Consider the following 11,815-nt stretch of genomic DNA (forward strand, 5'->3'; position numbering starts at 1 on the left):
AAAAGAAAAATGACATAAATCTTTCCCGTATTTTGTAGATGCGATAACTTTGGGGCAAGCCAATCAATATACACTTCCTGGGATTTACCAAAAATATGTAGCAGAATACAAATTGGCCTAAAATTATGAAAAAAATTTGATTTTTACATTTCTTTTTTGATAATGTCATAAAGCAGAATGTGAAAAATATGGTTTTTTTTTTTTTTCAGAATTGTCGCTCTTTTTTTGTTTACAGCGCAATAAATAAAAATCGCAGAGGTGATCAAATACCACCAAAAAAAATCTCTGTTTGTGGGGAAAAAATACATCAATTTTATTTAGGTACAGCGTCGCACGACCGCACAATTGTCAGCTAAAGTAACGCAGTGCTGTATCGCAAAAAATGGCCTGGTCATTAAGGGGTAAAACCTTCCAGTCCAGAAGTGGCTAACTGGGGTAGATATTCCGGATCTGAAGAGGTTAATTAATGTATTTTTATGATGCATTTAGAAATATATTATTTGGTCTTTTTTTCACTTCATTAATAATAATTATTAGCCTATTAATCTTTAGACATGTATTTTTCTAGTCTGTCCATAGAGGACGATGTCTCTGACTTTTATTCTCCGTCTCTTATTCTCTGTGAAAGAACTGACGGCGGCGGCCATGTTTCCGGAGACCGCTATAGTGTAAACTGATTGCATCAGGCTACAGAAAAATGGCTCCTGTGTGAAGGACATGTTTAGCAAAGGGAATGACAGAACCCGGAAATAAACATGTGGGAAACCCGGAAGTAATTGTGTTTGCATGTCTGCTGTCCTTGGGCTGCAGAGAGAGCTGTGAAGATGTTCCTGACCTGTGTGAGCTGTGAGTGTGACCCTCCCCCCCCAATATATCTTCTACTATCCTATCTTATATTCTGTCCTTTTATACCCCATCTTCTTCTATTGCATTATATATCCTATCAGTGTGTCACCATGGTAACATAATGTTCTCTCTTCTCCCCCTATCAGATGCGAAGAGTAAATCCAAGTAAGTGGAGCGGTGGGCGTCCGATCGATCAATCGATCTATGGAAAGTTCCGGATTGTATGAGGTCTCCATACATGGACAGATCGGGTTGTCGCTTTAAAGGATCAGTTCACCTTTACAGGAAGGAAGGCTGCCTATACAGGTGAGGGGCGCCTGTAGGTAAGAACAAGCGGAGGAGCTCTGACTAATGCTGGACAATGCCCTTCCTATGGGGGTGGAGTGCCCGCCATTTATGTAGCCTGGCCCAAAACCTCCCAGGACGTTGCTAGGGGGAAAATCCCAGCTATTACCGCCCACCACCCCCCTCACAGGAGCGACCTCTTACTCTGATTTGTACCCCCCTCACAATGGGCTTTCTCTCCCCTCATGCTGAGTTTGAGAGTTCACTCCTAGCAACGTCCTGGGAGTATTTCTGCCAGGCCTCAGGGGGTACAAAGGTGGCATTATTTATCTATAGTCAGAGCCGCACTCTTTGTTTTTATCTACAATCACCCCTGATCTGCAGAGACGGGATTTAGGGAAAGATTAATGAACCCTTTAAAGCATGGGGGGAGGGGGAACCTCTAGATCTGTCCTGTGACCCCCCCCCCCCCACCGTATAGTAGTGTCCTCTGCTCCCCTTCACCCCCTCATACAGTAGTGTCATCTTCCTCTGCATACCAGTGTCCTGCCCCCTTCACCTACTTCTCCCATTGTAATGTCCTCTGCTCCCCCCATTTTATAGCAGTGACTTCTGCCCCCTTTACCCCCCCCCCACTTCTTCTATAGTGTCCTCTGCCCCCCCCCCCTCCTATAACAGTGTCCTGTGCCCCCTTCACATCTCCACCCCCCCCCCATACACTAGTGTCTTCTTCCTCCGCGCACCAATTACCTTTGTCCCCCCTTCACATAACTATCCCACTGTAAAGTCCCCTGATCCCTCCTCTCATGACAGTATCTTCTGCACCCTTTACATTACAGTAGGAAGGGGGAGAAGGGAATGTAAAGGGGGCAGAAGACACTGCTATGAAAGGGGGGGGGGGAGCAGAGGACACTATAATGGGAGGATTATGTGAAGGAGGGTAGGACACTGGTATGCGGAGGAAGAAGACCCTACTGTATAGTGGGGTGGGGGGGGGCGGGGGTGAAGATGTGAAGGGGAGCAGAGGACACCACCCCCTCCCCACTGCAGTGTCCTCTGCTCCCCTTCACATCTTCACCCCCTATACAGTAGGGTCTTCTTCTTCCACATACCAGTGTCCTGCCCTCCTTCACATAATCCTCCCATTGTAGTGCCCTCTGCCCTCCCCCCATAACAGTGTCCTGTGCTCTCCCAAAGCAGTGTCCTGTGTCACAGGTGCAATGCTCTGCAGGGAAAAACATTGAAATGCACATTTTTTCTTGCAAACATCTGTTCCTCTATTATTGTTTCCTTAAAGGTGAACTTATCCTTTTAAGAGGAAACCGAATGAGGGGGGAGGGACAGATTGTGGAGTGTTGCAGAAAATAGGGGAGTGGTTGGTTATATGTGGGTGTGGCTAATAAGAAATTGGGGGTAGATCAACATGTATGATTAAAGGGAAAGGCACACCGTGTAAGCTTTAAAACATATGGGTGAGTTGTCACTTCTATATTTATACCTGGGTGACAACAGAAAAAGAGAGAGTGACAACCTGGGGGAAGAGGGAAAGGAAGGTGACAACAGGGACAAATAGAAAGGGGTGGGGGGAGGTGACAACATATACGTAGAGAGAGGAGGGAGGCTGACAACATAGGTAGAGAGGGGAGGGAGGGTGATTACATGCAAAAAGAGGGGGGAGGGAAATTGACAACTTGGGGAAAGAGCTGCCCATGATAGGTAAGAAGTGACAGGTACACTTTGTAGCCGCCTTCATCCTCCTCCATCTTTGTTTTGGTGTCAGGGTTCTCCTGGTTCAGATGTTGAGTGCGGCGGGGACCGGCTACAGCTTCAACACCAGGAGGAACAGACTGAAGGACAAGCTCATCCTCAGAAAGTACGACCCCTTAGGTAAGAGTTCACACCGGAGATATCCCTTCCCCTCCCCATATACTTCAAGAGCCGGTCCATCCAACCTAGAAGGCAAATTGTTTTTTTTTAACCACTTGCCGACCAGCTGCCGTAGTTTTTCAGCGGCAGGTCGGCTCTGTCCCCCGAAACGACGTACCTGTATGTTGCTTTGCGGGACCACTAACAGGGGCGTGTACACGCTCCCATTCCCCTCAGGGGAAGCTAAGCAGCAGGTCCAGTGGCTGGGCACCCGCGATCGCTCCCCATGGAGACAGAACGACAGTCTGCCATTGTAAACACAGCAGACCGCTGTTCTGTCACTTATGAACACAGGGATCCTCTTATTTAGGAACACATGTCTCTGTATTCATGCAGCAAGCCCATCCCCCACACAGTTACAAAGCACCCCCTAGGGACACATTTAACCCTTTGATTGCCCCTGGTGTTAACACCTTCCCTGCCAGTGTCATTAGTACAGTGACAGTGCATATTTTTAGCACTGATTACTGTAGTCATGTCTAGGAAAATCTACCATTTTACGTGGAAGATGTACATTGTGTGGTGTGAGTCTCTCGGGGTTCTTCCTCGTTCCTTCTCGGTGGCTTGGATCTTAAAGCGGAGTCCCACCCAAAAGTGGAACTTCCGCTTTAGGTAGTTCTAACTCCCTGACGTGCCACATTTGGCATGTCATTTTTTTGGGGGGGGAGCGGGTACCTAGTTTTGAAAGGTACCCGCTCCCACTTCCGCTCAGAGCGCCGCGGCACCCTGATCGGAAGTTCTCCTCTCCCCCCTCCCTCCCTGCAATCTTCTGGGACATGTCAGAGGTCCCAGAAGATTGCCGGCCAATCACGACGCGTAGCGCAACTTGCGCATGCGCAGTGCATACCCGGCTGTGAAGCCGCAAACTGTCACAGCCGGGTGCCCACACCAGTGATGACGGCGCCGCAGAGCAGAGAGGGAGAAGACGGCGCATCGCTGGACCGTGGGACAGGTGAGTGTGTGTTAAGGCTGGAGCTCCGCTTTAACCTTCCTTCAACGGGGGGTTGAACAGAATTTGGCCTTGAGTACCATCAAGGACCAGGTCTCGACATTGGCGGTCTTTTTCCAACGACCTTTGGCCACACACTCCCCGGTGCGTAACTTTCTTCAGGGTGCCCGACATTTGGTTCCTCCAGTGTGGAGTTTCAAAAAGGAGTGTCTTTATTCCACATCAATCGGCAAATACAGATACACACTGTGAGTGCAGGACAATCGGTGGACGCGTTTCACGACTGGATGTGTCGCTTATTCAGTGATGAATAAGCGACACATCCAGTCGTGAAACGCGTCCACCGATTGTCCTGCACTCACAGTGTGTATCTGTATTTGCCGATTGATGTGGAATAAAGACACTCCTTTTTGAAACTCATCGGAAGTGCGGTCATTCCTTTTGTTGTATGAAGCTATCCTGGATTACGGATCCGACCGGCACCTGACTCCAGCCTCACCTAGAGCGGTCTTCCCTGTTTGGATTCTGCTTATTCCTCCAGTGTGGACTCCGTTGCTGCCTTGGGGTCTTAATTTGGTGTTCTACAGAAGCCTCCCTTTGAAAATTCCCCTGCTTACACTGTCCCAGAAGGTGGCCTTTTTGGTGCCTATCACTTCTGCATGTAGGGTGTCAGAACTGGCGGTGTTATCTTGTCGCTCACCTTATATAATGATTCACAAGGATAAGGTGGTTCTTTGTCCCTGTCCGTCATTCCTTCCTAAGGTGGTCTCCGATTTTTATTTGAATGAAGACATTGCATTGCCTCCCCTGTGTCCCAGGCCTAAACATCCGAAGGAAATTGCCTTGCATACCTTGGATGTGGTCCCGGCAATTAGGGTGTACCTGGCAGCTACGGAGTCTTTCAGGAAGTCAGACTCTCTGTGCTCACGGATGGACCTTGCAAAGGGTCGTCTGCTTCTTCTGCGACCATTTCCAGATGAATCGGACAGATGGTTATTCAGGCCTATTCCATCAAGGCTCAGGTTCCTCCTTTCCCTGTCGGCTCACTCTACTCGGGTGCTCAGTGCCTCTGGGCCTTCCGTCATCAGGCGTCAGTGACGCAGGTTTGCAAGGCGGCCACCTGGTTGTCGGCGCACACTTTCACAAAGTTCTATAAAGTGGATGTGTTGGCATCTGCGGATGCTTCCTTTGGCCGCAAGGTTTTGCAGGCTGTTGTTGAGAGGACCTGATCCTCTCAAGGGGTGAAGGGTGTATTTTTTTTTCAGGGCGGCTCCAGTTGTTTTGGTTGAGCTCCTGTCGCCTGGTTGGCTAATGTTTAGCCTTGGGAATTTTTTGATGTTTTCCCACCCCTCATGTTTGACACTGCTTTTGGACATCCCAACAGTTAAGAATGACAGGAGCTGTGTCCTACAATGAACAATGAGAAAATGGGATTTTTGACTTACGGTAAAATCCACTTCTCTGATGTTCATTGGTGGACACAGCTCCCGCCCCTCTGTGGAGTTATAATTCTCCTGACACTACTTGTAACAAAACTGAGTACCTATAGCAGGGAGAGGGAGTATACCCCCTGAGATCGCCCATGGGTATAGCCAGAATTTTTTTCTGCCTAGTGTCCTACTCCTGTAGGGGGCAGTATAACCCAATGGTCAGGAATGACAGGAGCTGTGTCCGTCAATGAACATCAGAGAAGTGGATTTTATGGTAAGCCAAAAATCAAATTTTTCCAGTTATCTGCATTCCTCTCCTCAAGCTGACAGCGTGTGAGGAGAGAAGAGCCGAAAACCGGCAAATCCACACAGGGGACATCTACAATGACAACCAGGGCGCTGATCATATCAGTGTCCTGATGATCAGTGCAGCCCCAAAAGTGCCCACCGGTGCTGCCTGTCAGTGCTGCCCCATCAGTGTCCTGATGGTCAGTATAGCCCCAACAGTGCCCACCAGGGCTGCCTATCTGTGCAGCCTCAGAACACATCAGTGAAAGAGAAAAATTACTTATTTACAAAATTTTATAACTGAAACTATGAGAAACTTTTTATTTTTTTCAAATTTTTTTTTGTTTAGCAAAAAACAAAAAGCCCAGCGGTGATTATTCACCATCTAAAGAAAGCTCCATCTGTCTCATAAAAATTATAAAAATATAATTTGGGTGCAGTGTTGCATGACTGTGCAATTGTCATTCAAAGTGTGACAGTGGTGAAAGCTGAGAATTGGTCAGGGCAGGAGGGGGTGAAAGTGTCCGGTAGGCAAACGGTTAATGTACTTTTTTGGACATACTAAATGTTCATTTGCTATGACTTTTCTGTTCATTTGCTTTTGACTTGCAATTCATCGATCTTATGCTTTTATCTGTATATCTGACCGCAGTCACAAGCTGCATTCTTTATAACGTTTCAATGGAAATTTATAGAAAACGCAAATGAAAGCTGGAAGCTGATTGGTTACAATGCAGAGCTGCTCCAGGTTCTGTCTGCTCAAGTTTTAGTAAATTCCCCCTCCCTGTGTACAGAGCTGATACCAATGGCTCTGTGCCTTGGGATTTCTGTAATTAGTCATAGAGGGACCAATCACAGTAATCGCATGATGCAAACAGTGTGTGTTTATATCTGTGAGTCCTTCCCTTCCCCCACTATAAGAGGAAGGGGAGGGCTCATAGATGTTAATACACAATCATCAGTTGTGATCACTCTGCACTCTGCAGATCAAAGTTATTAGGAAATGAAGGTCAAGTTTACACATCACAAGTTTACAGTATGAATATACCTGTGTGTTGGGTAAGATGTAGCTAGTATTGTTTGAAGGGATGATAACAAATTTTAACTCGTTTTTTGTGGAACAGTCTATGGAGTTTTGCTGCAATATATTTCTTTTGAGCCCTGCAACCCTGTCCTCTCTTCTCTCCCCCCCGTCCTCTCTTCTCTCCCCTCCGTCCTCTCTTCTCTCCCCTCCGTCCTCTCTTCTCTCCCCTCCGTCCTCTCTTCTCTCCCCTCCGTCCTCTCTTCTCTCCCCCCCGTCCTCTCTTCTCTCCCCTCCGTCCTCTCTTCTCTCCCCTCCGTCCTCTCTTCTCTCCCCTCCGTCCTCTCTTCTCTCCCCTCCGTTCTCTCTTCTCTCCCCCCCGTCCTCTCTTCTCTCCCCCCCGTCCTCTCTTCTCTCCCCTCCGTCCTCTCTTCTCTCCCCTCCGTTCTCTCTTCTCTCCCCCCCGTCCTCTCTTCTCTCCCCTCCGTCCTCTCTTCTCTCCCCTCCGTCCTCTCTTCTCTCCCCTCCGTCCTCTCTTCTCTCCCCCCCGTCCTCTCTTCTCTCCACCCGTCCTCTCTTCTCTCCCCTCCGTCCTCTCTTCTCTCCCCCCCGTCCTCTCTTCTTTCCCCCCCATCCTCTCTTCTTTCCCCCCCGTCCTCTCTTCTTTCCCCCCCGTCCTCTCTTCTCTCCCCTCCGTCCTCTCTTCTCTCCCCTCCGTCCTCTCTTCTCTCCCCTCCGTCCTCTCTTCTCTCCCCCCCGTCCTCTCTTCTCTCCCCTCCGTCCTCTCTTCTCTCCCCCCCGTCCTCTCTTCTCTCCCCTCCGTTCTCTCTTCTCTCCCCCCCGTTCTCTCTTCTCTCCCCCCCGTCCTCTCTTCTCTCCCCCCCGTCCTCTCTTCTCTCCCCTCCGTCCTCTCTTCTCTCCCCCCCGTCCTCTCTTCTCTCCCCTCCGTTCTCTCTTCTCTCCCCCCCGTCCTCTCTTCTCTCCCCTCCGTCCTCTCTTCTCTCCCCCCCGTCCTCTCTTCTTTCCCCTCCGTCCTCTCTTCTTTCCCCTCCGTCCTCTCTTCTTTCCCCTCCGTCCTCTCTTCTCTCCCCTCCGTCCTCTCTTCTCTCCCCTCCGTCCTCTCTTCTCTCCCCTCCGTCCTCTCTTCTCTCCCCTCCGTCCTCTCTTCTCTCCCCTCCGTCCTCTCTTCTCTCCCCTCCGTCCTCTCTTCTCTCCCCTCCGTCCTCTCTTCTCTCCCCTCCGTCCTCTCTTCTCTCCCCCCCGTCCTCTCTTCTCTCCCCTCCGTCCTCTCTTCTCTCCCCTCCGTCCTCTCTTCTCTCCCCCCCGTCCTCTCTTCTCTCCCCCCCGTCCTCTCTTCTCTCCCCCCCGTCCTCTCTTCTCTCCCCCCCGTCCTCTCTTCTCTCCCCCCCGTCCTCTCTTCTCTCCCCTCCGTCCTCTCTTCTCTCCCCTCCGTCCTCTCTTCTCTCCCCTCCGTCCTCTCTTCTCTCCCCTCCGTCCTCTCTTCTCTCCCCTCCGTCCTCTCTTCTCTCCCCCCCGTCCTCTCTTCTCTCCCCTCCGTCCTCTCTTCTTTCCCCCCGTCCTCTCTTCTTTCCCCCCGTCCTCTCTTCTCTCCCCCCGTCCTCTCTTCTCTCCCCCCGTCCTCTCTTCTCTCCCCCCCCCCCGTCCTCTCTTCTCTCTCCCCCCCCCCCCGTCCTCTCTTCTCCCCCCCCCCGTCCTCTCTTCTCCCCCCCCCCCGTCCTCTCTTCTCCCCTCCCCCCGTCCTCTCTTCTCTCCCCCCCCCCCATCCTCTCTTCTCTCCCCCCCCCGTCCTCTCTTCTCTCCCCCCCCCGTCCTCTCTTCTCTCCCCCCCCCGTCCTCTCTTCTCTCCCCCCCCCCGTCCTCTCTTCTCTCCCCCCCCGTCCTCTCTTCTCCCCCCCCCCCCCCCCATCCTCTCTTCTCTCCCCCCCCCCGTCCTCTCTTCTCTCCCCCCCCCGTCCTCTCTTCTCTCCCCCCCCCCGTCCTCTCTTCTCTCCCCCCCCCCGTCCTCTCTTCTCTCTACCCCCCCGTCCTCTCTTCTCTCTACCCCCCCGTCCTCTCTTCTCTCCCCCCCCCCGTCCTCTCTTCTCTCCCCCCCCCGTCCTCTCTTCTCTCCCCCCCCCCCGTCCTCTCTTCTCTCCCCCCCCCCCCGTCCTCTCTTCTCCCCCCCCCCCCGTCCTCTCTTCTCCCCCCCCCCCGTCCTCTCTTCTCTCCCCCCCCCGTCCTCTCTTCTCTCCCTCCCCCCCGTCCTCTCTTCTCCCCCCCCCCCCGTCCTCTCTTCTCTCCCTGTCCTCTCTTCTCCCCCCTGTCCTCTCTTCTCCCCCCTGTCCTCTCTTCTCCCCCCTGTCCTCTCTTCTCTCCCCCCCCCCCGTCCTCTCTTCTCTTCCACTCTTTCTTTTCCTCTCTTCTTTTCTTTCTTTCACTCCTCTTTTCTTTCACTCCTCTTTTCTTTCTCTCTTCTTTCTTTCTCTCTTCTTTCTTTCTCTCTTCTTTCTTTCTCTCCTCTCTCTTCATTTATTTTCTCCTTTCTTATCTTTCTCTCCTCTCTTCTTTCTCTCTCTCTCTCCTCTCCTCTCGACTTTTATTCTCTCATCACTCTCCTCTCTCTTATCTCTATCCTTTCTCTTTTCTTTCTTTTGCTCCTCCCTTTCTCTTTTTATTCTCTCCTCTCTTATCTTTCTCTTCTTTCTCATCTATCTAAATTTGTGTTATATATGGGGGCGCTCAGATCAATCCCCATCCAAGATGCTGATCACTATCACAGTACAGAGATGTGTGGTGTTTATGAACCCGTGTCAGGGTGAATTAGGACTGCACATTGTACTTATTGTATTTAGGATTGTACTAAATTATATTAAACAGAATTTTCACAATTCTTTTGTCTTTGTTTCAGTGAAGCAGCATGTTCTGTTCTTTGAGAAGAAGAAGATCCGATCCATATAACGGGTCACATGGTTGCTGTCCAGGATGGAGGTGAAGGATGACGCTGGTATCTTGTCCAGGAAGCGGACAGCAGAGCCCGGATTGTTATAGAGAACAATGGGGAGGGCAGACGGCCAGCCTATCTCTGCCGCCATCAGCTGATCTCCTCCAATGAACGGATCTGCGGAGATCGGACTTTCCTCCCAAGGTGCTCCCCTTATTTATGTTGGCTGCTGCAATTCTTGATTTTTTTTTTTTTTTTTTACTAATAAAAATGAATTTTTCTGATTGTTTGTAGAAATCCCTCCCCCGTGTATAGTCTACATGTAGACACATGATGGGTTTGGAAGCAACCATGACAATGTTCTCTATACCTCTGTGTGCAGATAAATAGCAGAACAATGTTAGTGGGGTGAAGCTGAACTCTCCGCTGATATAAAAGATACAAATTATTGCAGAACTTTACTCACTGATAAATCAGGAAATGTGTAATATAAATACAAGCAGTGTAAGTATTAAAATTTGATTTGCTATCAGCCTCTTGCATTACCTCTGCACAATTGTGTTGGATTCAACTTCTGTGAGTTAAAGCAGAACTATAGGAAAACTTTTTTTTTTTTTTAATTTTGGATAGAGTAAGGGAGGGTTCTAACCCATCAGATTTTCTTTTTATTTATTTATTTATTTTTTGCCATGTGTGTCCCATTGCAGAGATTTTCCTTCACTTCCTGTCCCATAACTAAACAGGAAGTGAGAGTAAATTGGTGCAAATTAAGGGAATTCCATGGGGACCCCCAGGTCACCAGAATTAGGGTTACAATTGGAAGATTATCCCTCTAGTACTTTTCTGGGGACAACCCAAAATTTAGGATATTCTTTTACTTTTACGTTCACTTTCAATGGTAAACAAGACAAATAGAGGGGGTGAGTCTGCCGGGGACACACACGGCAATAAAACCTGACAGGAGTTCTAACCCCTCTCCACTCCATGAAATGCAAAAAAAAAAAAAGTTTTGCCTTTAGTTATACTTTAACCACTTGCTGACTGCCTAACGTACTTTTACTGCGGCAAGTTGGCTCCCCTGCACAAAATCACGTATCTGTACGTCATTTCGTCAGGGGCTAAAGGGGGTGAATGCACGCCACCGGAGCTATGATCGCGCGCTGATTAGCTTGAGGGGGGAGTCAATCAGCGCGTCCGGTGGACCCAATGTCTGCTGGCCACCCACGATCGTTCCCGAGAGACACGGAACGGCAGTCTGCCTATGTAAACAAGGCAGATCGCCGTTCTAACAGGGAGGAAGAGGGAGATCTTGTGTTCCTGCTAAACAGGAACACCGATCTCTGTCTAACCACAGTCAGACCATCCCCCATACAGCTAGAAAGCACTCACAGGGAACACATTTAATCCTTTGATTGCCCCTGATGTTAACCTCTTCCCAGCCAGTGTCATTATTTTTTTTTTTTTTTCTTTTTTTTTTTTAGCACTGATCACTGTAATAGTGTCATTGGTCTCCAAAAAAATGTCAGGTGTCCAATTTGTCCATCACAATGTTGTAGTCCCACTTTAAGTCGCTGATCGCTGCCATTACTAGTGAAAAAAAAAATGGTGTCGGGGGCAGCCATCCCTGCCAGGAGACCACAGTGATTACTGCTATTGGTGCTGGCAAGAATTTCATCCTAAAAATCCAACATGCTGGTTATACCCAAGTCAACTTGATGGATCGCCTTGGGTACAATCATCCTGCCCATACATGGCTCAAATCTAGGCAGGTCCCTGCTAAACCCGCCAAGATTTCAACTGTCTGGCAAGCTTTATTGAAGAGTTAAGCTGCCTGTGGATGGTCAGGAGATACTGTCTGGACAGACTGGGTCTATGGATGAATGTCCATACTGTGGTGGAAATTAATGGGGTTTGGAGCATAGAAATTAGCTTGGTGCGCTGAAAAGCGCACTTGTGGATATTAATACGCGCCAAGCCGCATTAATCCCCCTTACTGAAAAAGTACAATGTACAGCTCTTTTGTATAAAGAAATCCTAGCGTGCTCGGCGACAAAGAGAGAAAACAGACAATAAGCTGTGTCGCGGTCGATGTCCTCGCCAGCACAGGACTCTTTATTTATTAATGCTCA

General features: G+C 49.5%; 1 protein-coding gene across 1 annotated transcript; it reads left to right on the forward strand.

Annotated features, from left to right (window-relative positions):
• Positions 1-786: 786 nt before the first annotated feature.
• MRPL33 (mitochondrial ribosomal protein L33) lies at positions 787-9,703 on the forward strand (the record flags this gene model as incomplete). Its single annotated transcript, XM_082251733.1, is given in 5 exon segments — positions 787-802; positions 805-846; positions 993-1,011; positions 2,912-3,018; positions 9,654-9,703. Coding segments are annotated over 5 exon segments (234 nt in total).
• Positions 9,704-11,815: the final 2,112 nt, after the last annotated feature.

The sequence above is a fragment of the Pelophylax lessonae genome (genome assembly GCF_965119305.1).
Source record: "Pelophylax lessonae genome assembly, chromosome: 3".
Lineage (NCBI taxonomy): Eukaryota > Metazoa > Chordata > Amphibia > Anura > Ranidae > Pelophylax > Pelophylax lessonae.